Source organism: Tachypleus tridentatus, chromosome 8 (assembly GCF_004210375.1).
Source record: "Tachypleus tridentatus isolate NWPU-2018 chromosome 8, ASM421037v1, whole genome shotgun sequence".
In the NCBI taxonomy this organism is placed as follows: Eukaryota; Metazoa; Arthropoda; class Merostomata; order Xiphosura; family Limulidae; genus Tachypleus; species Tachypleus tridentatus.
This window is the reverse complement of record NC_134832.1, coordinates 143,275,682-143,303,248: the sequence shown is the minus strand read 5'-3', so window position 1 is coordinate 143,303,248 and position 27,567 is coordinate 143,275,682. Positions and strand designations below refer to the sequence as shown.

The following is a 27,567-nucleotide window of genomic DNA, read 5'->3' as shown; positions in this document are numbered from 1 at the left end:
TTCATCGTATACGGTTTAGAAAGAGCTATGCCTCTGTTTGAAATAAAACTCACCCGCTGTGTCTTTATGCAGTTTGATTCAGTTAAGGGTGAAAATAATGTGATCATCTTTTAACCAAGCATACTGTTGCACGATTCTGGAAACAAACGGTGTTCAGCCAAAAGGGCATTGCTTGTAACCACTATAGCACTGTTTTGAGTGTTTGTACTTTACAGGACCTGAATTCTTTGTTTAAAAAAACAAAATAAAATAACATTTTTAACGTGTGACAGATTTAGAAGTCTACAGGGAATTAGGCTTTATACTTTTATGTTCATCTGAGTTCACACCTATTAACAAGCTGGCTGTTCGATTTTACCTGGTTGACCCTGTGGTGGACAACATGACAGCGTTTGGAGGACCCAGTCGAACGCCGGCACAGTTTGCTCTGTTTGATGCTATACAAAATAGGAGGTACAGACAAGCTCTACTTCTTGTAGAAGCTGGAGTTGATGTTAACAGTCGAAATGAGCGCGGCGAAACTCCGCTAATGTGCACGAGTATTTACGTGGAGGAGTGCAAGAATCGCGCTAAGCTAGGTCAACTGTTCTTGAATGCAGGCGCTGACCCGAATATACAAGACTGGCAAGGTTTGACAGCACTCATGCATGCTGTTATTAGAGATCAGACAGATATGGTGTTACTCATCCTTGAAAACGTAAGTTAGTTGTTTTTATTTACGAGACAAAATGGATCAGTTTACAGATACAAATGAACTAATTTATCGCTTCATGAGAACTCCGTAAGTTTTATTTAATAAAGAAGTTATGTACAAATCAAATTCTTTCTTTTATTAGAATAGTATAAATAAGTTTGGTTGTTTGATATGAATTTCGCGCAAAGCTACACGAAGGCAATCTGCGCTCGACATCCCTGATATGATTGCGAAAGGAGCGTCCTAACCACCTGGCCATACCAGCCCAAAGAAATAGACAAACAACGAGGGGCATTACGGTCGATATATCGATTAACTGAAATGTTTGTAGGAAATGGCAATGTAAGTTAATTGTAAATTTAAGTTAATTGTAAATTTAAGTTAATTTTCACTCATTTCAAGAAAATAGAATTGAATGAAATGATTGACTTATAAAAACACTTTAAAATGTCTGTCCGATACTTTAAAAACACTCTAAAATGTCTGTCCGATACTTTAAAAACACTCTAAACTGTCTGTCCGATACTTTAAAAACACTCTAAAATGTATGTCCGATACTTTAAAAACACTCTAAAATTTCTGTCCGATACTTTAAAAACACTCTAAAATGTCTGTCCGATACTTTAAAAACACTCTAAAATATCTATCCGATACTTTAAAAATATTACAAATGTATAGAAGAAACGTATGACCCTCAGAAAATAAAATAAATAATTTAGAAATATTGTAAGGTTTTATTTATCTCCCAAGATATTACTTCCTACAGCCACTGTAGAAGGAGTTTTTTGTTTTTTTTGTGTGAATGTTCATCGTTTTAATAAATCAATCGATATTTTAACACAATAGGAAACAACGATACATTTTTATGTCAAACAAATTAAATGTACCTTTTTGGTCTATAGAAAAGCATTTCTAATAAACAAAGAAACGGTTCAAAGTTATTTACATGAATAAACTTTTGTTAAAATAAGTAAGTAATGTAGCTTTCGCTGCTAGATAAATATTGATATAATTTTATGTGTTTGGTTTGTTTTGAATTTCGCGCAAGCCATACGAGGGCTATCTGCGCTAGCCGTCCCTAATTTAGCAGTGTAAGACCAGAGGGAAGGCAGCTAGTCATCACCACCCACCGCCAACTCTTGGAGGTTACTCTTTTACCAGCTAATGTTTAACGGTTAAGTGGTGTAGCGTACATGGTTAGCCATAGATTTTCATAAAATAAATAACTGGTTTAGAGACTACGACCAGACAAACTTTAATGTTAAATAGGTGACTAATGTAGTATTTAACGCTAAACAGGTAGTGATATAAAAAATAGGGTAGGTGTTTCCAAGCATTGCCAACCGGCCCACCCCTTTTAACTTCTTTTCTGTATTGACCGGACTGCCTCCTGTTTAAAATATTTTCTCTCGTGTGTAACTGGTCTATTATATGCTTGCTTTAATACCTTTACAGCTTGGTTCTAGTTTTAAGAATATAACAACAAAAAGAGATTTAAATATGGACAATTTTTAAAAATCTTAAGCCTTTATTTAATATGAGGTATGATATTGTGAATTACTGAGTCAATGTCTGACAGTTTCAAACAAAGATTCGGCTTCACATTTATAGTATTTCTGTACATCGATTTTATATAAACAAGTTGGGATTAACCTGGCTCACATAAATAGCTTGTAAGAAATGGTATTCAATATTTTATTGCTTTGAATGATAGTTCAAGATAATCACATCTCACACGTAACTAAAACTCTGTCAAGTTAGTTTGGCCAAAAACTAGGCTTTAGCGAAGCGTCACATGAGAAATCAATAAGGCTATTTTCTTCACCTGCAATTAAATGTTCAACCCATTAAATGGATCTCTGATCGATCGAAGTCAGGATGAGGAAAATTAATTTAAAAAAAGATTATGTAATTAATTACTGAATAATTACGTTTTGCATTTCATTGGAAAGTTTTCTTCACTCATATTATTTAAAAAAATTGAATGTTGGCGATGACACGTAATTGCCGTTTTGAATACGATATATTTTATTACAGCTTCCTTTTGCTTTTCAACTTTAAATATAGTTATGGCTGTTCTTTGAAGGATTTAGACATTTCAAATGAGCAAATATGTTAGGTAAATAGGCCACACCAATCAGCGATGAAAATTCATTGAAGAGTTCGCTTAAGTGCAACTTTTTCTCACTTAAAAAAAAATAACACAAAATGTATTCAATCTCGTAGTTCAAACATATGACTGAGAACTTTGCCACGAGATAGCCATCAAGCATCCGAATGTAAGAGAATATTTTTATGTTCATTATCCATCTCGTTACAAAGAATATTAAAGAGGTGGGAATTTAGTACACGAGCTTTCAAAAAATGTACAACTTCAACTATTTCGTGTATTGTTATCTTTAGATTTTCTTTCATTATTCTTGCAGTCAATGTTTCTCTGTATATACAACGACTCCACATAACTGTAAGCTACACAGTCTTAACATAGGTATGAAGTCTACTGTTCTTACCCGACATTGCACGAGTTCCGTTTGAACTTATTCGTACACATTTTGACCATTCAATTTCATTTGTTGCTAATAAGGTGTCCAGACTGTGAAATATGGTCTCAGATGTAGCGTTCGTAAAATTTTCCCACCGGATGAATACAAGCAGTTCAGCATGATTAGCAAGCAACGTCTTTACTTTCATCCAAATGAAGAAAAATAATTCTGAATACGGCGTACTCTTGTAAGTTATGTGACTTTTAACATTCTCTTCCATTTCCTCGATTGTACGTTTAACTGTTTTGTTTGACAATTAACCGAAATTCAGCTCTTTCGCTGCTATGTTTCCATTCATTTAACCTTTTTGCAGCTGATAAAATTTGTTCCTTTCCAATAGTATACGGAATTCAAGTCTTTATTATCAAAATAGATATCTCATAAGAAACTAATGTATCTTTTTCACCATTGCAACTAGTTGCTATTTTTTAAATAATGTTTGTTTTTGACGCATTTCACGTTTTAAATTTAATTTGAAAATATTCAATAGATTTGTAACTAATTACATTATGCCTACAAAGTTTCATGCTTTCGTTATATAGTACATCATAACATTTTTTATCATTTTCCATCCTAAATGATGAATATTATTGCAATACTTACGCTTTTTCTATTTACGTAAGTTCATGCTCCAATTTTCCAACAGTTGAGCTTGGTGCAATAGGACTTCAACTTGTGTCACTAGGCCTATCACTACGCTTGCAGTTTGTTATTACTCTGGATTTAAGCCACTGATCCATAATTTAATGAGTAACTTTAAAATGTCAAAAATTCTTAACATAAATTATAACTTACTATTACCGACACCAGTAGTAACCATGTAATTATTATCCGACTGGAAATCAACTGTCTTGCTTTATGCGATCGGTAGGTAACAGTACCAGGCGTACAACTAATTTACGTTAAACGGGTAAGCAATGTGGCGTTAACGTCTAGAAAAATATTCATATAAAATAAGTAAGTGATGTAGAGTCTATAACTAGTCAAACTTTCATGTTAAACAGGTAAGTAGTGTAATGTTTGTAAAATAAATGAACAGTGTACAGGCTACACTAGACGAACACAGATGTTAAACGGGTAAGTAGTGTAATGTTTACGGCTAGACAGTTATTGATATCAAATATTAATATATATATATATAGTGTAGACACTACACTACAAATATTAATTATATATATTATATATATTGTTACTATGTTTTATATTGTTTTTTATTAGGCCTGGGTTTAAAATTTTTTAAAAAATAAAGAGAAAGTATTACGCGAGTCTAAAACGTTTGAGAACCACTGGTTTACAGGCTAAAACTAGACAAACTTTAATGTTAAACAGATAAACTAATTCAGTTTTTACCTCCTGACATATTTATATAAAATAATTAAATAGCGTGTTGGCTAAAATTAGACAGAATTTAATGTTACTCGGGGAGGTTGTGTCGCGTTTAAGGCTGGACAAGTATAGTTATAAAATCAATAAGTAGTGTATAGTAGTCTAGTGTAAACAAGACAAAGTTTAATATTAAACGGGCAAGAATAATGTTATTTAATAAATAATTAATGAAACGATTAAGATTAGAAGATTAGACAAAAAAATAAATATATATATAACAGAGGAATAACTGACACAACTCTAAAAGTAGTTAAGATTAACCTTAAACAGTTAACTATAGTTTAGCGACTGCTGCTAGATAATCTTATTCTGAACATATAATGTAGCAGGTTCGATTAAGATATTTTATATTCAATAGACTTGATGTGTAGTGGTTAAATTTTAACAAGCTGTTTCTCGAATATTAAAGCTTAATGCTGTCGATACTTGCATTACACAAAAGAAAACAAAACAAAAAACATCCAACATTTATTGAATAGCGGATTCATCTATCTTTATTTATATCTGTATATTACAAGGATGTTCATACACATAACAGAAAACTTACAGTAGGTACTTCATTGTACATAAGAACGACGAACATAGTCACGACATCATCATGAATTATTTGAAAAGTTATTGATTCTTTCGAAGCGTGGTAGGTAAATGTAGATCACTGATAGTTTTACCTCGTGAAGAATAAAATTATCAAAATTGTGAACAGAACTAGTAACTACTGTTCGATTTAAGTATGCCGTTTTTTTCTCTAAACATGTAAATTAAATAGAGGAATATATTGCTTCAAATGACAATGGGAATCTATTAAGTTTGAGAAATTCACCCATAGAAACTATGATGTTCTAAGAAACACAGTCGTCTAAACACTAATTCCATTATTTTCTTAATCTCTTTGCGAGAATGTATAAGTAAAAAGAGCATTGATTGAAAATAATTATGTTATATATAATGTAAAATATGACAATAAAAAAAGAAAGAGTGCAACGATGCAAAGAATACGAAGTACCAGGTACTTAGGCATCAAAAGGATGCCGCCTCAGTGAGAGATCAACAGGTGAGACGAAATCAAAGGATGCCGCCTGACGGTTGCATAACTATTATAATACGCACATTATGTCGACACCTGAGAGTTACATAAGGATTACCTACTATACACAGTCAAGATTTACATAATTGTTGTGTAATAAGCACTAGAGGGCGAATAAACCACCAGAGGGTACTGTTTACCGACACGACATTATAGGAACAATCAGTTTTAAAATTGATAAGTAAAACATTAAATTTGACACATAAGTGTTACCTAATTGTACGTAATAAGCACGAGTTGGTGTAACTGTCTCAGGAGTCCATAAGATGACACCAGGGGTGCTGCTGTCGTACAGAGGACGTGACATTATAGTTCGATATTAGAGGGACTTACCGCAAGTGGACATCATTATCTGAAGGCAATGTTTTTTTATTGGATTACATTTACAAAGGCTAGTGCTTATATAGGTGAATGGTCTTACCAAGATTCTATAGGTGGAGAGCGTTACTAGACGTATTGTGTGGGTTTTTACAAAGACAATGGTGTTGCAATAGGCAGATTACTTTGCTATAGTCTCATAACGCTACTTACAGGTTTCGCCTTGCCTCAACTTACGTTTATAGTTTTCACTTACATATTTATTTGTATTACGTGTATTTTACAGAAGCGAATTGTGTTAGTGGGTAGGTAGTTTTATTAATATTCTATAGGCGGATGGTCTTACTGAGGGTAACGCTGTTTAGATGGATGGTGATTCTATACTTAAATTGGATGACGAGGTTATCGTAAAGTGTCTAAATCTGTGATTGCATCATTAATGCCTAGATTTAATTACATATCCTAAAGATGTAACTTTATTATTTTTGTTTTGTATTGGTTTAACATGACAGCAAGAAGGATCATTTTATTGTAGTTTTTCATCTATAAATTTATTTGTATTATAAACGCGTATTGTGTTACTATATTTCCGTAGGATTGCATACAGATATTATCTTGTCTCAACCTATGTTTATAGTTTTCATTTATATGTTTAACTATATTATATGTGTCTCTATAGGCAGACAGTGTTACTAACACATTTATCATACTGTTGAAATACTTCCACTTAACGTTTCATTTTGTATTGAACGAGACAGCTAATTGTGTTCTTATGATTTGGTATATGTTTAACATATTGATTATGGATGTTGCTTTTATATTTAAATAATCGTACATTTCAGGAAGAATAGATGTTATATATTAGATACATATATATGAATTACTGATAAGTGTTTTACTTATAAAATTTCAGAAAATGCAAAAATTATAACGTGTTAATGTACAAGGGAAAATTATAATCACATATTAACTAACTCATAAAAACACAATCCGCTGTCTTGATCAATATTTATGAAAACGAGTGTATGTGTTTTCTTATAGCAAAGTCACATCGGGCTATCTGCTGAGCCCACCGAGGGAAATCGAACCCCTGATTTTAGCGTTGTAAATATCTAGGCTTACCGCTGTATTAGCGGGGGCGTTGTAAAAACGAAATATTAGATGTGATAAAAAAATTCCAGCAGTATATTGAATGTATTCTGACAATATCTGCCTATAGAAAAATATGTAATACAGCTAAAAACAATAGGCCCTCTCTATTAATACCACTTTTGGGTCTGAATAATATGGAAGGGGCCTTACTAGGGATCAACAGATTGATAAATTAACTGTAAAATATTTTTAATATCGAATTGTAATGCTGTGTATGACATCTGTTTGTATATCGTCCATCCAAACCACTAATATCGAATTGTAATGCTGTGCATGACATCTGTTTGTATATCGTCCATCCAAACCACTAATATCGAATTGTAATGCTGTGCATGACATCTGTTTGTATATCGTCCATCCAAACCACTAATATCGAATTGTAATGCTGTGCATGACATCTGTTTGTATATCGTCCATCCAAACCACTAATATCGAATTGTAATGCTGTGTTTGACATCTGTTTGTATATCGTCCATCCAAACCACTAATATCGAATTGTAATGCTGTGCATGACATCTGTTTGTATATCGTCCATCCAAACCACTAATATCGAATTGTAATGCTGTGCATGACATCTGTTTGTATATCGTCCATCCAAACCACTAATATCGAATTGTAATGCTGTGCATGACATCTGTTTGTATATCGTCCATCCAAACCACTAATATCGAATTGTAATGCTGTGCATGACATCTGTTTGTATATCGTCCATCCAAACCACTAATATCGAATTGTAATGCTGTGTTTGACATCTGTTTGTATATCGTCCATCCAAACCACTAATATCGAATTGTAATGCTGTGCATGACATCTGTTTGTATATCGTCCATCCAAACCACTAATATCGAATTGTAATGCTGTGTATGACATCTGTTTGTATATCGTCCATCCAAACCACTAATATCGAATTGTAATGCTGTGTATGACATCTGTTTGTATATCGTCCATCCAAACCACTAATATCGAATTGTAATGCTGTGTATGACATCTGTTTGTATATCGTCCATCCAAACCACTAATATCGAATTGTAATGCTGTGTATGACATCTGTTTGTATATCGTCCATCCAAACCACTAATATCGAATTGTAATGCTGTGTATGACATCTGTTTGTATATCGTCCATCCAAACCACTAATATCGAATTGTAATGCTGTGTATGACATCTGTTTGTATATCGTCCATCCAAACCACTAATATCGAATTGTAATGCTGTGTATGACATCTGTTTGTATATCGTCCATCCAAACCACTAATATCGAATTGTAATGCTGTGTATGACATCTGTTTGTATATCGTCCATCCAAACCACTAATATCGAATTGTAATGCTGTGTATGACATCTGTTTGTATATCGTCCATCCAAACCACTAATAATTATTCATTTCTTGAATATTTCATCGTCTTTATTTTTATCATTCAAAGCATTTTACAAATTGTGACTACAGAGCATGTGTGCATATATATATTTTATTACTCAAAAGTTGATTATTTGTTTTTATACAGCCAAGCGTGTTAAGGCGTGCGTCTCGTAATCTGAGGGTCGCGTGTTCGCATCCCCGTCGCGCCAAACATGCTCGCCCTTTCAGCTGTGAAGGCGTTATAATGTTACGGTCAATCCCACTATTCGTTGGTAAAAGAGTAGCCCAAGAGTTGGCGGTGGGTGATGATGCTAGCTGCCTTCCCTCTAGTCTTTCACTGCTAAATTAGGGACGGCTAGCACAGATAGCCCTCGAGTAGCTTTGTGCGAAATTCAAAAACAAACAAACAGTTTTTATACAGTGTTAATCATTTCATTTTGAATAACATATATTACACATTATTTAAATTGTCTATCATTTTCATTAATGTTGGGTATTTAATCTAAACTTCTTCATGTCAGCAGTGCACTTCAACATTTGTGGCATTGACTAGATCGTGCACTCTTTGGCATCTGTGGAATGGTTGCTGTCGTTGTGTTCAAGGTTGTCGTCTTCAGTGGGACGATCACCTTCAGGTCATTGGAAAGTTCTTGATCCCGGTCGTCACAGCACTCTTTGATAGCAAGAAAGTCGTTGTCTTGTTCGACGCTTTCGTTGGGGTTGGTGATGACGTTGGGAAAATGGTCTTCAGTGAAATGTAACAGTTGAGCCAAAGGGATATTGTGATTTTCATCTTCGCTGATGTCAGTTGAGGGGGAACTAGTGAGACTTTTGACGAAACACTTTGATACTAAGCTGGTCTTCATTTCGTGCATGGCAGAAATGATCCAAACAAAAACGTCTAGCACACTGACACTTTTCATCAAGTTTGTGAGTTGCATGCCTTTATCCATGTTTGATAACACAGAGTGAACCAGGAGATTTTGTGGTGGGCTGTGAATCTACAAATAATACCTTGGTCAAGAGGTTGTAGCACAGATGTTTTCATAGCAAGAACACAATTTTGACATTGCTAAAATTCTCTTGATTGTGCGATGTGGCATTGTCTAACAGCAAGATAACATTGCGATACTGTGTTTTCATGTACTTATTGAAGCCTGTACCTCAGTCTTGGAAGATGGTGTTGGTCGTTTACGCCTTTTGTTTTTTTTGTTAGCGTACTAAACTATGGATGGGCCACTCTTTATGTTTAAGTTTCTGAAACATCTGGGTGTTACGTTCTTAAGGATCACGACAACACATTCAAATTCACCAACTCTATTGGAAAATAATGCAATACTTAATCTATCTTTTACTAATTTCCCCCAGCACACTGTTTACCATTTACACACAATATTTTGTCTGGTAGACCACGATAGCTAACCTCAGTTTTATCCATATTGTAGATGTCTGGAGATGAATATCCTTCTATAATAGCAAGCAATATTTTGTCTGGTAGACCACGATAGCTAATCTCAGTTTTATCCATATTGTAGATGTCTGGAGATGAATATCCTTCTATAATAGCAAGCAATTTGGCATTCCATTCATCAACTATCATGGAATTGACATCGCCACGTTCACCACTGATTGTGAATTACAAAATGTCCTGCCTGACTTTGAATTTAGTGAGTCATCTAGAGAGACCCAAAGCAATGGCTATTGTAGGTTTCCCTTTCTTGCAATTGAAGTCCAGAAACTGGAATTTTCATAGCATTAGCTTTTTGACACCACAACAATAATGCTGCTTCAAAGGTGTCACTCACCAATTTAGAACAAATGTGTTTTCGTGATGATGGCTGATTCTCTTCAAGTAACTGTCATATATTCAGCTTATGCTTCAAAATTTGTTGGATTTGTGTTTTGCCACCGTCAAATTTTCAGCTGATTTACGCTGAGTCTTATTGCTGGCATTATGTACCTAAAGAAATTTGACTTTATCTGTCAATGATAGCTCAACACAATCAGATTGCTTTGCTTTTTGCGATTTTTTTAAAATAGAATTTCTATGTCACAGATATTTATAAAAACATTTAAAAATAAATTTCATGTGCAATCGAAACATAATACATTAATGTTTTACTCATTAACTGATGCATTATTCCTATACAATGTATGTGTTACCCTAATGTTATCAAACAGTACGTGAAAACATTGTTCTTTCAATTGGCTTCGTTTGTGGCCGCCCCTATTATATTTATAACCAATAGAAAGTATGTATTTCAACCGACTGATTGCAGTATGATTCATTCCACATGCTGTTAACGATAATTTACATTTTAGTTAATGATTAAAATGAGGGATCTAAGTTAGAAAATCTTAAGGTATGTAAGGTTAAATAAGGTAATATAAATACAAACAATGAAAATAATAATAATAAGAGTAATTTAAAAGTGATACATGTTGAGTATTGGCAAATATTGAATAACATTGCAACCAATAACGACCACATCTGTTAATATTTAACCCAAAAAACCAAACTAAACAACAACAACAAAATAAATAAATAGACAGTAAACGGTAACGACATGAAAAGTCAAGAATAATCTTAGTAGTCGTAATATGGAATAGGGGCGTGGTCAGGTTGGGGAAATATTTTATAATGGTGATAATTAGCAAATTATTGGGGTTGTAATATTTTACCTGCAAAGGGGGGATCTCCTTAGGAAGATGGTTACTCAGGAAGAGTCTGCTGTATATGAATAAAAACTATAAACAAGTTAAAATCTGTATGCAATCCTACACAAGTATAGTAAAGTCATCTGCCTTTGTAATACAAATAAATTTGTAGATAAAACTACAATAAAAGGAAACAATTTATGACAAACTTTATTGTTGTTACGTTAAATCAACCAATAAAAATTGAAATAACAGAGTTACATCTTTAGGATGTGTAATTAAATCAAGACATTGATGGCATAATCACAGTTTTGGACATCTTCTGATGACCTCATTATCCTGTTGAACTATCCATTTATAGAAACACCATCCACATATGGAACCTTAGTAACACAATCTGTCTGTGTAAACAACAAACATACAAATAGATATGTACATAACAATGCTAAACGTAGATTGAGACAAACTGAAATTGGTTGGCAGACCTACAAGAGTATAGTAACACTATTTGCCTATAGAAATACTTCCGCCTTTGTAAAAAAAAGAAAAAAAGACTATATTCCTAGTAAAACTATCTGCCTATAGAACCTTTGTAAGACCATTTGTCTATATAAACACTCCCATTAATAACATAATACATTTATAGAAACATTTCCTTTAGTAAGAGCGTCCGCCTATAATAATAGGCTCTCTGGTATTGAACTATTAACTCCTCTCTAAAATGGTAGCACCCTTTGATGTCACTTTATAGACTCCGCCATCTCATTGCTGTTGCACACTCTATAATATTGATCTGATGGTTTATTCATTATACTAACACACCCACTAGTGTCGTTCTGTGGTCGTAGCAACAGACCTACTAGTACCGTTGCGTTATTCTATGATGGGTCTATATACTATGTAGTGGTTATGTAACCCTCAGGTTTTGACATAATTTGCATTTCACATAATAGCTATATAACCCTCTGGGAGCGCCCTTTAATTTCCACTTATCGGTTTCGTGCACATTGAGGGAGCACTCTTTAGGCACCTAAGTACCTCAATAATTACTCACCAACAGTAACAACACTAAGTTATTATATTAGTGCAAAGTTTACAAGACGTACAGGGGGCTGAGGTTGGCTAGACGACAACTAGAGGGACTGCACCCCTACTTTTTTGAGGGGGCATGTACTGTAGTGTTCAGGAAGTGAAACAAATGCAAACTTTGAGCTTTCCGTTGGGTTGTGGATCTACAGGGGAATCTAGAGCACATTTCGTGATAACGTGAGCCACCCCTTTTCCATTTACCGCAGCCTCCGCTGCCATATCGTCAATTTTGAAAAACCGAACTAATATTTAATGTTAAGATGTCTGTTACAATTACAAATCATTTTCTTTCCTTATTATTGTTTGCTGAGTCATGGGTTCGAATTCCCATCACTGAACATGTTCGCCCTTACAGTTAGGGTGTTATAATGTGACAGTCAATTCCACTATTTCTTGATCAGATTGTAGTCTAAGAATTGGCGTAGGGTGATGTTGGCTAGCTGAGAGGCTTCCCTCTATTTTACCGCTCCTAAATTAAGAAATTTAGGAACAACTAATGTAAATAGCTCTCGTGTACCTTTGCATGAAATTCAAGGCAAATCAATTATTGATTCTCCTTTGTTCCCTGTTTATAAAACTTCTTTACTCTCTCGATATGTAAACAAAATGGATGTACTTGAATTTATGTTTATTAAAGGTTGTAATTTTTACTTAATAATTTTAGAAACTAAATCTTTAGTTTCTAAGAGTTAGGATCTATGTCCTGAAAGCAGAGCGGGGTTAAAAAGTCAGAGGGTCTGGGGTAGGTTTTGTGGGGGACACTCAGAACCGAATTTTATATACAATTTAAATACAGTTCAACAGTATTTATTGACCAAACCGATAGTCAGGAGAGTTTCGGGGATGCGAGTGACCACCCCACTCACATCAGAGTTCTGTTCGTCTATTAACATTTAGTATTTTTCACTTTCATTGATGATAGCCTCTCACTGCGTAATTGCTTTTGTAAAAGTGTAAACACATGCGGAAATAGCATTTTCGTACTTATCTGAGAGAATTTACTAGACACATGAGTTCCATATTGGAACAAAAATAACCCACCCACTTCTGGTTATAGAGTGAATATTACAGAAACACAGGCGTTGAGTATATAATGTACAAAATACTATTTACAATAAGTAGAAAGTTTGTTTGCTTTGGAATTAAGCACAAAGTTATACTACGGGTATCGAAACCCGGTTTCTAGTAGTGTGAGTGCGCAGACATATCACTCTGACTCTGGGGCGGGGTAGAAAGTAATAAGACTAAAGTTTTCGTTAGGTGACTGAGTAACGTTTCATGTAGGACCAAGTTATGAAAATACGCTAATGAAAAATTAAAAAATAATTTCACACGAAACGACTTAAATCGCTATTGTCTCAACAATACAAATTCGACAAAATAAAAAATACTGTACTTCAGGGGGCATTTTTTTTTTTTGTACAGGGGGGATTCCTTTGCTGTACACACTCTGAATTCAACACTGTACACTAAAGCCAGAACTACGATAAAAAGATAGCATAAGAAATCTTAATTAGGATGTCATTGAATACCCTTGACCTCACTCCGCGGGACAAAATAAGCTAGTAGGGGTGGGGAACTTTTACTGACACATATACAGTACATATAAGTACGGCCATCAGATCCATAATATCGTTTCTTAGGCAACGCATTGTTTGTTTTGAACTCTGCTTTGCTTTGTGTGTCTCGGTATACGCCGGTACTGCATGCTAACAGCACTTGTCTACTTCATTCAGCTCAATAATATGGCATATTAAAAGCAATATAGAGCTGTTCCTAGAATTATGTGACAAATATAAACACTTCCACTGCTCCGGCTTGCTGTATCGCGATAAGTAAATCACTCAAATAGCCATTGTTTTTTAAAGTTTTTATATTAGTATAGTATAACGTACTTCCTTCATCACGTGGATTATGCAAAATCTGTTGTTTTCACACGAAGAGAAATAAATTCCTAAATCCCTAACAGCAAATATACACCAGATCTTCAGAATATTTAAGCTAAAAAAGTGATTCGGTCTTTTACGTTAAATCATTTTCTGCATGTGTGATTAAAAAACATTCATGTTCATCTTTTTTATTATTCATAGACATGCTATATTGGAAATGTAGGTCTTCCTTTTTTGTGTCACCATTTTTCTTTCACCAACTAGGCATGCGTACTAACGTTGTTCTTTTCTTATTATATTGTTATCCATCTAATTACGATACACATATTTTTCTGTGTAGGTATAATTATTTTTGACATGCACTCTTGTTATTAGTTATTATTTTGCTGATACATGCTGTGTTACAGCAAGCTTTCCATTTGTTTTCTTATTGTTATGTGCTGTGTTGTGGTAGATGTTTTCGTTTTCATCTTGTATTCGTTTTATGTGTAATTCTAAGCCTACTTGTTCTAAGCCTACTTGTTTTTCTCTGGTGCATGTTGTCATCGATATTGTAGAGTGCGTTTCGGTGAATATTTCTATTACTCTTTGTTTAATTTTGTAATACGTTAGTACGCCAGCGTTCATATTTTTCTTCTTTGTTATTATCTTATTGTTTACATTACTATGGAATATAACTGTTTTAGTATCATGTTACTATCTGGTGCTCAATTATAATTTTTTATAGTATATTTTCTGTGTTACTATGGGTATTAACTGTGTGTTTTCACTGACATTCTACGATAGCTTAGATGGACTCTATTATTTTTTATTATAAGGTATTCCCTTATCATCTTATTAATATTATTTTCTGTGTATCTACTTTCTTCTAGTTATTTACTACATTATGGTAGATATAACTTTTTTTCTTCGGATATTTCTGTTTATTGTTCCCTTTGTTACTGTATTATTTTTCCATTTTTGTTTAATATTCAAAGTGTCAAATACTTTTTATTGGTTATGACTTAAAGTGTTAAATACTTATTAGTTGTTGAGAATATTTTCATTTTCCACTGTGTTAGTTTAATTATGTTAAACGTACACTGCTCATACTATGCATCCACCCTTACATTTTTTTATATATACCTGTAATACAAATATGTTTTGTTACATATTACCATTTATCTCGGACGAGTCACCGATTTGTTTTGTTAGGGACGTAACGTATTACGATTTAAAATAACCGGAAATTAATTAAATGTCGATATGTATTAAATTTATGACAAAAAGATTGACACACACAACCCTCTTTCTTAACAGAAATATAAATTTTAATGTATAAACAACAATACAATTTATAATAATAACGGTTATGACAAATAATGATTTATCTACAAAAGTTTTACAAACCTACATACTATATTGAGTTTTCTATCTGTTCTAGAACTGAATATTTTATCGATGGGCAAGGTCAATGACGAGCGAATTAATTATATGTTGATACACAGATACACTTCGCTTGACGGTAATGCCAGTTAGCTCTATTCTTCACACTGAGTTTTTTTCTCGACGACAATATCTAGTGTCCTCTGAGAAATATCGACCTCCGAAGTTTCTAATATTCAAAATCTATAAGTGTTCTTGGTTAAATCCTGTAGTTTTTCGATTAATAAGAGTTAACCATAATTATAGCTTCCAAAGCTTATAGTATACTGATTGTAGCTAACCAACAATATTCTGTTACCATCTCTCGGCGTTTTGCAATGGCTTGGTTTTATAATCATTAGGCGAGATTCTCGAAAGCTCAACAATATTCGAAAATACGCTAGTGTTTTTATAACACATATATTGCTTATGCTTACATTCGAGAATCTTCTACAGATTTAGAGAACAGGCGGTAGTTGCGCAATACATATTTAACAATAACGTTACATGCATTAAACTGAAATGTAGATATTAAAATAAAAGTATAACAGTGAATTCGTTACAATTTGAATGAAATACAACTTCCTGCCACCATAGTTTCAAATCTAGAAGAATATATTATTACAAACACAAATGTTTTGCGAATGTTAAGTTTGGTGCGTCTTCATCGAAGTATGCTATGCACGTGCTATATGCTAGACATACGTGTGTCAAAAAATACTTGTGATACACTACATGTAACAAAATACTGTCATGTAACACATTCGTTATGTACTAAAAATTCCCTTTTTTTATACTGCTACCGTGTAACACACCAGACAGTAAAGATAACAGGTATTGATTTATAAATAAATAAACACTAAGTGCTGTCAGTCTGTCATGACTACAAGACAATTACGTAACTACTGATTATAACACAAGGGGGAGATAAAGATCACTAAGGTGGCTATAACTTTCAGTAACGTCTGATTTAAAGATTGTCAACGTTGGAACAAAAATTGTGTCAGAAGATACTTTCCATTAAAACCTTTCTTCTTCAGGGTCCACCTTTCGAAAGTGCTCGGGGTATAGGGTTTTATCATTTTCTATCAAGAATTATTGAACCTACTTGTTTCATGATTCAAGTAATGGTTTTGTAGCCAGACAAGTTTGTTTTGCTTTGAATAGAGGTATATGCTTTAAAAAAAACAAAAACTGCTACTTGACTAGATAAATTTGTCATGACATTGTTTGAATTGAGATATATATACTTATCAAAACTGCTGTATAACTAGAAAAGTCTGTCACAATATCGTTTGAATTAAGACGTAATTAAGAAAACTGCTCTCTGTGTAATGGATTTACCCTTGTACATTTATTTAGTGCCGATGTTTGTTTCTGTATAGCTTCCTTTTTTGCGTGTGACTTATATTCTTAGCTGTGTGTTCCGCCTTTTCTCGAAATCTGTATAAGGATATTGAGAATAAAAAATCAGCAGTGTATTAGGTATGTATATAAAATTAATGACTAATAGTATTATCGCCAGGTGAACTTTCGAAAACGTCTAAAAACGTTTACAAATTGATGCGCCAAACGACAGGACGAAAGAAAAGTATTAATATTATTGGACAGCTATATTCAGTGTGGTATAGGTTTAGGAAACTATAATTGTTATTAACGTCGACCAATCGGAGAATTACAGAATTTGACCAGGAACGTTTATAGATTTCAAACATTACAAACCGTTTGACGTCAGTGAATTAACTTCGGACGTTAGTATTTCTATGAGGACATTAAATATCTTTTTCGGTGAAAAGACAGCTTTTTAACCAGTGTAAGGCAAGCTAGCTAGATTAAGCGAAGTGTAACAATATCAAATCAGAATTAATATGCTCCTCGCGGACCTAGATCGTCGATAAAATATTCAATTCTAAACCGAATATAAGACACAGTCTATAAGTTTGTAAAACAGTTGTATATAAATCATCGTTTGTAATAACTATTAGTAATAACCGTTATTATAAATTGTATTGTTTTCATGTTTGTATATTAAAATATATTTGTGTTAGAATATTTTGTTTTTTGAATTTAGCGCAAAGCTACTTGAGGGCTATCTGCGCTAGCCGTCCCTAATTTAGCAGTGTAAGACTAGAGGGAAGGCAGCTAGTCATCACCACCCACCGCCAACTCTTGGGCTACTCTTTTACCACGAGTAGTGGGATTGCCCGTCACATTATAACGCTCTCACGGCTGAAAGAGCGAGTATGTTTGGCGTGACGGGAATTCGAACCCGCGACCCTCAGATTACGAGTCCAACGCCTTAACCCACCTGGCCATGCCGAGCCTTGTGTTACAAAAGGAAAGTGTGTGTGTGTATCAATTTTGTTAGCAAATAGCGTAAGTTTGGTACATGTTAACATTTTATTAACTGATAAATTCAAATTTATAGTTATTTGAAATAGTAACAGGTTAACAAACGTAACATAACAAATCGAAAACTCGTCGAAATAAATTATACGCAAGTAAAAATGTGTGTTACTAATAAAGCTGAGAACAACGTTTCGACCTTCTTAGGTCATCTTCAGGTTAACAAAGAGAGTTTGCAACTGACCGTTGCCGGGCACGTGTCTCAGGGATGAGAATATAAACGTGCACGGGATTGTAGGGGGCGTTGCAGTTAGATGTTAGGTTATTAATTAGTATAGGCGTTGACGTAGTTTAGAATTAAGCACAAAGCTACACAATGGGCTATCTGTGCTCTGCTCACCACGGCTATCGAAACCCGGTTTTTAACAGTGTGAGTCCGCAGACATTTCGCTGTGCCACTGGGGGACAATTAGTATAGGTGTAAAGGTGTTACTTTATGAAACAAAAACACATGAAAACCAATTAAACAAAATACCACTACAAATGAAAAAAACAACAACACAATCTCAGAAAACCTTTATTCTTACCTACGAAAGACCGACTCACGCACACCACAACTATACGACACCTCTGAACCTCACAAATCCGATTGTCCACTAAGACTCATAATGTCGACTTGTGAATCATTTAACTACAACCTCGGTAAATCCATAGCGTGAACAATTTCAAAATATCTAACATCAGTCGGATCCTTTTTCAAAGACTCTTTCAACTTTAAATTTATTATTAATCAATTAAATCATAAAGACTTAATGGCCAGTTTTGATGTAATCTCCCTCTTCACGGAAATTTCAACAACTGAAACCTGCAAGATACCTTTAGAACTTTATATCCAAGACCCCAACCCACTGATACACATCCCCAGCAACAAATTAGCAACTCTTATAGAATTCACTATCATTAAAACTAACTTTTTGTCCAATGACCAAAACTACCCACCAATAAATTCCCAAAGTATGGGGAATCCCGTGTCACCAATTCTAGCCAACATTTTTATGACACAGATCGAATCTCAAGCGATCAATTCAGCCTTATACCCACAACTTTACTGGTACAGATATGTTGACGATACAATTGCTGGATTCACATCTACAGGACACACACTTAGTTTTTATCAACCACGTTAACTCGATACACCTCAACATTAAGTTCATCTGTGAACAAGAAAAAAAAAACTAACCAAATAGTATTTCGTAACCTCACTAGAACCGATATACAATTCAAAACAGAAATCCACAGAAAAAATCACTCATACTGGACTATACATTCCCTGGTACTCAGCACATGAAACAAAACAAAAACTCAACATATTAAGAAACCAAATAAACACAACCACAAAACTATGTTCACCGATAAAATTAACAACGAAATCGACAAAATAAAACAACACTTCATGAACATCAAGAATTTTCCTCCAAAAACCGTTGAAAAAGTTATACGCACACACCTAGACCAACAACAAATAAACAACAATAAATCCCAAGATACAACAAACTACAAAACCTTACATTGCTGCATATCATATATTCCAGACACCAGCGAAAAAATAACCAACATTTGGAAAAAACTTATAACAAAACACAACATTTCAGTAAACACCAAATTTATTCGAAAACCAGGTACAAAACTAAAGTCCGTACTATGTAAACAAACACAACACTATTTATAAAATATAATGTTACAACTGCCACGACTTCTAGAAACAAGCAGAAAAATGGAAACCAAATTAAAAAAATACGTTCACACGTTTTTGAACACTGCAAAATAAACACAACCATAGGAAACACCCAGATACTAAGAAAGGAAACAAAAATAAAAACACGCAAAATCAAAGAAGCCGTACTTATACAACAACTAAAACTAAAATTAAACCAATATAAAGAAACACCTTTATGCCTATACTAATTAATAACCTAACATATAACTGCAACGCCTCCTACAATCCCGTACCCTTGTACACTTTCGTTCCTAAGAAGTGCCTGGCAACGGTCAATGCAAACTGTATCTTTGTTAACTGATGATGATCTAAGAAGGTCGAAACGCTGTTCTCAGCTTTATTAGTAAAAGTGTTAATACCCATACCACCCGTCCTGAGATACATTTACACGTAAACTTGATTAGAAAAATCTGTCATAACATTGTTTGAATTAAGACATATACTTAAAAAAAGCATATGTTTGACCAAAAAAGTTTATGACATTACTTGAGTTCAAATGCATGATCAATTGAAGAAGAATGATATTTTCTGAGTATAGCAGGGGCGTCAGTATTATAATAGAACAACAACAAATTCTGCAGTCTTAGTATCAATATTTTTGTAAAGCAGGAGAGTAAATGTCTTTCTCGTTACAAGACATCATGCGAACCACGAATATTTTTTTACTGCTACATGTAAGAATGCCCAGAAAAGTTATGAAAGAACGAAATCAAAAATGAGATGGTTTTCCTTACGTGACAACGATTTTATTGTTTATTTATTCGTTGTTGAAGTTATACGATCATATCTGTCTACCAATAGTTCATTGACAAGTGTGTCAGATTGGTTATGATGCTAAAAATCGAGTTTCTGTATCCCTGATGAACAGATACCCAATGTATAACATTTTGCATAGCAACTAACGAACAAAGAAAATAATACTAATTTAAAATGTTCATGGGTTTAGAACAAAGGTATCTGGTAAGATGTTAGTTTTGGTAAGGTTTTAGTATTTTCATTCTCCCAGAAACTGTTTATTAAAACACAATAAATAATAATAGAAAAAAAACACACGTTTATTCATTTAACAGTGTATGTCACAGCTGACATCATCTTTTGTATATTTATACAGAATAAAACGTCACCTGGTATCCAGGATATGGAAGGAAACACAGCATTGATGTACGCTGCCACACGCGGTCATGCTAATGTTATCTCCATTTTTATAAATACATTCAAACACCAACGAAGAGCATTACATTTGGGTCACAAGAATAACCAAGGACTGACAGCCTTACAACTAGCTTCAAAGAACAAACATGACAGTTGTGTAAGGCTGCTTACTAGAGAAGCACAGCACTTTCCAAACAGTCTAGTTGGAGAATTTCCAGATCCCAAAGAACTCGAGAGAGCACCCACACCAACGAAGAAGAAACACAAAGGAGTAAAAATTAATTTTTTCTCACCAGTAGGGAAGAATGAAGAACATGTTATGATTCCTGAAGAAAAAACAGGTTTTTACTCTTTAAGTAGCGAGAAAATGGTAAAGAGGGAAAGAGAGAATTTAGTTGATGTAAGTTCGCGTGTTGATACCTCTCTACCAGTGATAAAACAGTCGTGCTCAACTGACTTTTTACAACCGGAAAACAGTGTTTCTCAGCTTAAACCCAAGAAAGACACTCCATCACTTCGTCACATACAAACAAAAACAGAAGACACGAAGCTTATAATGTCACCTGCAGAAGAACTTCAAGATGTAGATAAAACCGGACAAAGTAGTCAAGACCCTGTCAAAGAAGGTGAAATGATGACTTTATCGTCTAACTCGATCTCATCTGACAAATGTTCTATATTCCCCCTTATTACACTCCGGTCGATTGGTCACCTTGATGCGTCAATGTCTAGTAAAAGTGAACCATGGGATTGGGATTTTTCTTTCCGTAGCAGACTGACAGAAAAGTATCGTTTGGATACTGGAAGCCGGAGTCTGTCCGAATCTCGTGGAAAACTTGCAGACAGCCTAGAAGGCACAAAAGAAAAACCATTCAGTAGTTCTGACAAACTTCACGAAGTCTTGCCAAAGGAATGTTTGTCTTCTAGTCCGTCAGAAAATGAAACATCAACGTCTTCATCCAAAGTAAGGTCGTCTCAAGGTATCAGCATTCTTCCTCCTCTGTTTTCTGGATCCAAAGATGGTATACATCTTCCACCTATCAGAAGCAGCCTAACACATTATAAGCGTGTAAATGCAGTGTCTCCAACTACTGTGGAACACAACTCTATCAAAGAGGAGATGGATCAGAGTGACATTATTCAAACACCAAAATCAGAGTTTACACCAAAGGGAATTAAAACGTGACCGTATTTTACTTAACAAAAAAGTGCTCTTTAACCAATCTTCTCACACATTGTGCAGTTTATCTAATAATAATGAGCCAAGCACATCCCGTAACATTCTCAAACGATATAGCTTCATGAACTTAACTAATCCAAGAACAGCGTAAACTGAAGCAACATACTACAGTTTTAGTTATAAGCCACAACGATGATATTCAAGTAAAAAAATTCAATTATTTCGTGAACAAAGCAGGCAGCCTACGATTTTTCTCATATAATGGTCACAAGCTAGTAATTTAAAAATCTTATACACATATTATGTGGTGGTGGAAAAAAAACAACTTATTTTTTTATTAAATAATTAAACTTATTAAGAAGTAGCACAAGTGAACGCTTTGGTAGATAAGAGGATAGGCTAATAATACCATCTGTAATAAGCATGCAGATTGTTTGCTAGAAAACCTCCAGAAAGCTATTTAGATTAACGTGTCTCAACATGACATCAACTTTATAATAACAATGTATTAAAATTTGTCAAAGTTGCATAACATTCTTATTTTACGATTATTAGTGCTGAAAAGTTTGTTTTTTTCAACATTAAAATTTTATTTTATAAGCAAAACATTAAATATACTATTTTAATCTCTCATTCTTCTTATTATGGCCAACTTTAGGGTTCTTGCTTATATATTTAATTGCTAATATAGCATTTAATAAGTAAAGATGTTTATGTAATCATTATATTAGCATATCTTGGCGTTTTGTTAACAGATGTCTCTAAACACACTTATCAAGGTTGTAATTTTACATTGTTGTTGTAAATTATATTCTGTAACGATAACCAGTAAATGCATTGAATTCATAAAATGTGAAAGAATAGTCTCTTAATTTATAACTAAAGCCATTTTAAGATTATTATTGTCAATTACTTCTTAAGTTACAAATTATGTTTATTAGTGAATAATGCATTTGGTGCTTTGGTGAACTAATAAGCTTACATATTATTGTGTATATAAAGTGAACTTTTTGAAAGATACGGAAATAGAATTTGTGGCTTGTCTGTCGGTTTTATAGAAATGAAAGCGTTACTTGTTTTAGTGTTAGCCAAATACTCACTTGGTTTTACACAAGTGTTAAGTTTTCTCAGCTTGCCATTAGCTGGGATGCATGAATTAATTGAGCAACAGGATTGAAAGAGTGACTTATTTGTCTTAGATTTTTGTTTTTGTTTTTAAATGAAAAGTTCGACATAAAAGAAATGGTAAGAATGTTACTTATTGAATCTATATACATACACTTCTAAATAAGCATGAAACAAGTTACAAAGATTTGTGAAAATATTTAAAGAAAGGTAAGACTATAACTTTCTACAATTACAATGGCTAAACATACCTGCTTATATAGATCCTTTAAACGTTAATGGAATATAAGAACTTATAAAGCCAAACATGAAATTATTGTATGGTATTAAGAGATTTAAATAAGCATCCTTTTCGGGGCAAATAGATGCTATACAATATATTCATTACAGAATTGAACTAACAGTAAATGTTTTACATATAAAGTATATCAAGGAAGTTAAATGTAGAAGCAAAACTGTAATCAATACATTATATGTGTACTAAGTCGTTACTTTAAAGATACAGTTGGTTATACTAATCATCTCGTTCAATATTTATAAAAAGGAAATATCAAATGTGTTGAAACCTTTTTTAGCAGTATGTTTCAAATGTTAGTAACATTACCTACCTATAGAAATGCATTTAAATACAGTTAATGTATAAATGAAAACTATGAACATAAATTGAAACTATCTGAAATCCGTATGTAACCCTACCGAATTATAGTAACACTGTTTGCTTATGAAAACAACATTTGCCTTTGTATAACGTACGTAATGCAATCAAGTATATAAGTGAAAACCATAAAATTGACCATAATTGGAACTGCAGATTGAAATAACAGATTTATTATTTTAGTTATAAAATTAAATTGTTATTGTAATAAAAACTTTTCATTACTGGTAATTGTGAAAACGAACGTTATACAAGTTTGAGAGGCTGTTAATTTCAAGAGTTTGATTGTTACTATATATACAACTGATGACATATTGAGACATGTTGATTGACTTCGCACTCTAGTGGTTTAATCAAGAACTCTCCGAGCACTCATCATTCCGTTCTCTTCTCTGGTGCCACTTCATGGATGTCTATACCTCTCCACCTGAGGCTCTTAATCATGGTTATTACTAATTACTAATGTTATTTTGACCACACAGTTAAATAACCAATGGTTTAAAACTGTTCCCAATGTGCATTCTGTTATTAGAAATTGATTACTGGAAAGTTATCAATGAAGGTTTGGGCGACCTCTCTTATCGCTATTTATGTGATGAACTCTAGAATTAATAAACAAAAGTTGATAAAATTCTAGAGAATTGTATAGACGGTTTTGTTGTTGTTTAATGCAAAGCTAGGTAGTGAACTACCTACACTGTGTCCACTTAAGGTATAAAACACCAATATTAGGTAATCAAGCTTGTTATTGAAGATTATGGGGACAGTATAAAGTAAATCTTAGACTGTTAGTTTTTGTTTTTTTTATAGAGCCGTAATTCATCTATAACTTGTTTTTAGAACTTAAGATTAAAGAAAATACTAGGCTCTATTTCATTTTAAAGCATTTTTGAAGGCTTTGAAACGAATATGAGGATAGATCATAATTTGTCAGATATCACAAATTAAAGTTTAAATGTTAAAAACAATGAATGACAAAAACCATCTTATTCATAATTTAAAAAAAAACTATTTAGAAATTAATACATTTTCAATTGGTTAGAACATTCTGTGTTTATGTGTGTGTGTATATATGCAGAAATACAAACGTACGTGATAAAAATTTCTTTCTTCGAAAACATAGAGATAAAACTAAGACAGTTGAATTCTTACTTCACTAAATACTGTTTCATCTATTGCACACCAGGTAGATCTTTTAAGGTCATGGATATGTTTGAAATTGAAATAACCTGTCTTATCGGGCTATCTGCTGTGTCCAACGAGGGGAATCGAACCCTTGATTTTAGCATTGTAAATCTATAGACTTACCGCTGTCCCAGCGGGGTATAAAATTAAAATATAACTCAAATGCTCATTTATGCCTTTGTCTTATAAATAAACGAAATAATTTATATATTAATGATAAATTTTCTTGTACTAGATAAAACTAATTTTTTCTGAAACTAACATTTGTGTAAATATAAAAAATATGAGACTAACGTTAATAACATTTAATTAGTCAAATAAAACTAGTTTTGTAAGATTGTTGTTGTTTGTTGTTAAATGCAAAGATACAATATGAGCTGTGTTCTGCCCATTGCATGTATTGAAACCCGAAATGTCAAGTTTTAAGCCTTTAGATTTACCAGAGCTGACCTTTAAGAAGATGTAATTTTCTTTATTATGCCTTCTTTATCCTGTAGATGCGAAACGTTATCTTACTGAAGAATTAAAAAGATATTTAAATGAGTAAGCGTTAATAGTAGAATATGTTGAGTGTATCAACTGTTTCAAAACTGAATAAAGACGGTATAAAACTTGTTGATTCCTTCTATAAGATGTCCATAATCCTAATTTCACTATGCAATATCCGTTACATTTAAAATTAGCCTGCCTTTTAGAATCGCTAATTAGATACAAAATCATGTTTTTCTTTAGTTTTTACTAAGAAAGATCTAAGCAATATTCCTCATTCTGAACAACTAACAGATAAATGAAAATTAGGTTGAACAAGATGACTGCATTAATTCTGAGGTAGTTAAGAAAAAAGTGGGGAGTTTAAGCAGTGATAAGGCTCCTGGACCAGATAATATTTTCCCTAGAGTTGTGAAGGAGGTTGAGGGTTAGTTGTCAGCCACTTTCTACTATTTTTTGCAAATCCTTGAATAATGGGCAGATATCAAAGGAATGGAAGTTAACTGATGTAACTCGTCTTTTCATGAGAGGAAATAAAAAACTGTCCTCGTAATTATAGACCGATTAGTGTTGCATCAACTGTGGGAAAAAGTCTTAAAAAGTCTAATGAAAGATGCTTTGTAGTCACTTAATAAAGTTTAGAATTCTAATGGATAATCAACATGGTTTCATTAAGGGAAAATCTTGCCTTATGAATATTTTGATATTCTTTAAAAGGTTGGTGCTTGTTTAGATGAGGGTAAGTGTTGATTTGGTGCATCTGAATTTTTCAGAAAGCATTTATAAGGTGCCATATTAAAGATCTTATAAACAATTTATCCATACATGTGCATGACATAAATTGGCTAACTGGACAGAAAAGTGGCTAGATGAAATAAAGCAGAGGGTTGTTGTTTTGAATTAAGCACAAAGCTACACAATGGGCTATCTATGCTCTGCCCACCATGGGTATTGAAACCTGGTTTTTAGCATCGTAACTCTGTAGACATACTGCTAAGCCACTGGGGGGCCAGAGGGTTGTCATAAATGGAGTTTAGTCAAACTGGATTAATGTCACACGTGTGGTGCCTCAGAGAAAATCTTAGGGCTTTTGTGCCTTTTGATTTACATCAGTCATATAGATAAAGAAATGTTCAATAAATTACTTAAATTTGCAAATGATATGAACATCTTGAGTGTCACCAGCTGATTTACACAAATATTTAAATAGTTTAGTGAGTTTGGAAATAAATAGGTTTTAATTATAACAAATACAAGATGATTCATATAGGTCATCAAAATTTTCATTGTAAGTACAACTTGGATGGAAATAACTTTAACAGTGTAATAAGACATAGGGATCTTGGTGTAATAGTTGAACAGTCTCTAAAACCATCTAAGTAGCATGTTGGTGGTAGGGCAAATAATATTTCATGTTGTATCTACAGAAATATTGAATACACATCTAAAGAGGTTATAATATCATTGTAAAGTCACTGGTTTAGCCACATTTAAAATACTGTTTTCAGTCTTGCGCTTCTTACCTTAGGAACTACAATGAATTGTCAGAAAGTGTTCAGAGAATAATTAGTAGAATGGTGCCTTAGATGGAGGAATTTTCACATGAGGAGAGGCTGAAATCTGTCAACTTGTTTTTTTTGATAAAACAAGAGTTGGGGGATCTGATTGATGTGTCTAATATTGTAAAGGGAATTCAAAATGTTGATGCTTCTTTTTTTTTAACACTTAGTGGTGAAAATGTTAGTATTAGGGGACACGAAATACAAATTTAGGCAAGGTAGGAGCCATCTTCAACTAAGACAGTTTTATTTTTCTAAAAGAGTAGTTAGCATTTAGAATGGGTTACATTCAGATGTTGTGGAGACAGTATATTTAAGGTAGGGCTTGATAAATACATGAATGACAAAGACTACCTGTGAGGTATTTTTAAAAAACTATTTTAGCTCAATTTAGTATGGGACAGTTTAGAAGGACCATTAGGTTCCTTGTTGTCCCTAAATATTACATTATGTTAAAAACTGAAACTGGATGCCATTCTAGTAGTGATATACAAACTGATTGTGATCTGGCAGTGGACTTAG

At 33.4% G+C, this 27,567-nt stretch overlaps 1 protein-coding gene across 1 annotated transcript; it reads left to right on the top strand.

Moving 5' to 3' along the window:
* Positions 1–25,608, top strand: LOC143223657 (uncharacterized). Its single transcript, XM_076451899.1, has 2 exons — positions 1–697; positions 20,812–25,608. The coding sequence occupies exons 1-2, from the start codon at positions 383–385 to the stop codon at positions 22,036–22,038; spliced, it is 1,542 nt and encodes a 513-aa protein (XP_076308014.1). The 5' UTR covers positions 1–382; the 3' UTR covers positions 22,039–25,608.
* The last annotated feature ends 1,959 nt before the right edge of the window (positions 25,609–27,567 follow it).

What these genes read in the sequence shown, in the direction of transcription:
- LOC143223657 (XM_076451899.1), top strand. Translation starts at nt 383, where the DNA reads ATGACAGCGTTTGGAGGACCCAGTCGAACGCCGGCACAGTTTGCTCTG. An exon ending in TGTTACTCATCCTTGAAAAC is followed by an intron (nt 698 to 20,811) that starts GTAAGTTAGTTG and finishes ATATTTATACAG; the next exon opens with AATAAAACGTCACCTGGTAT.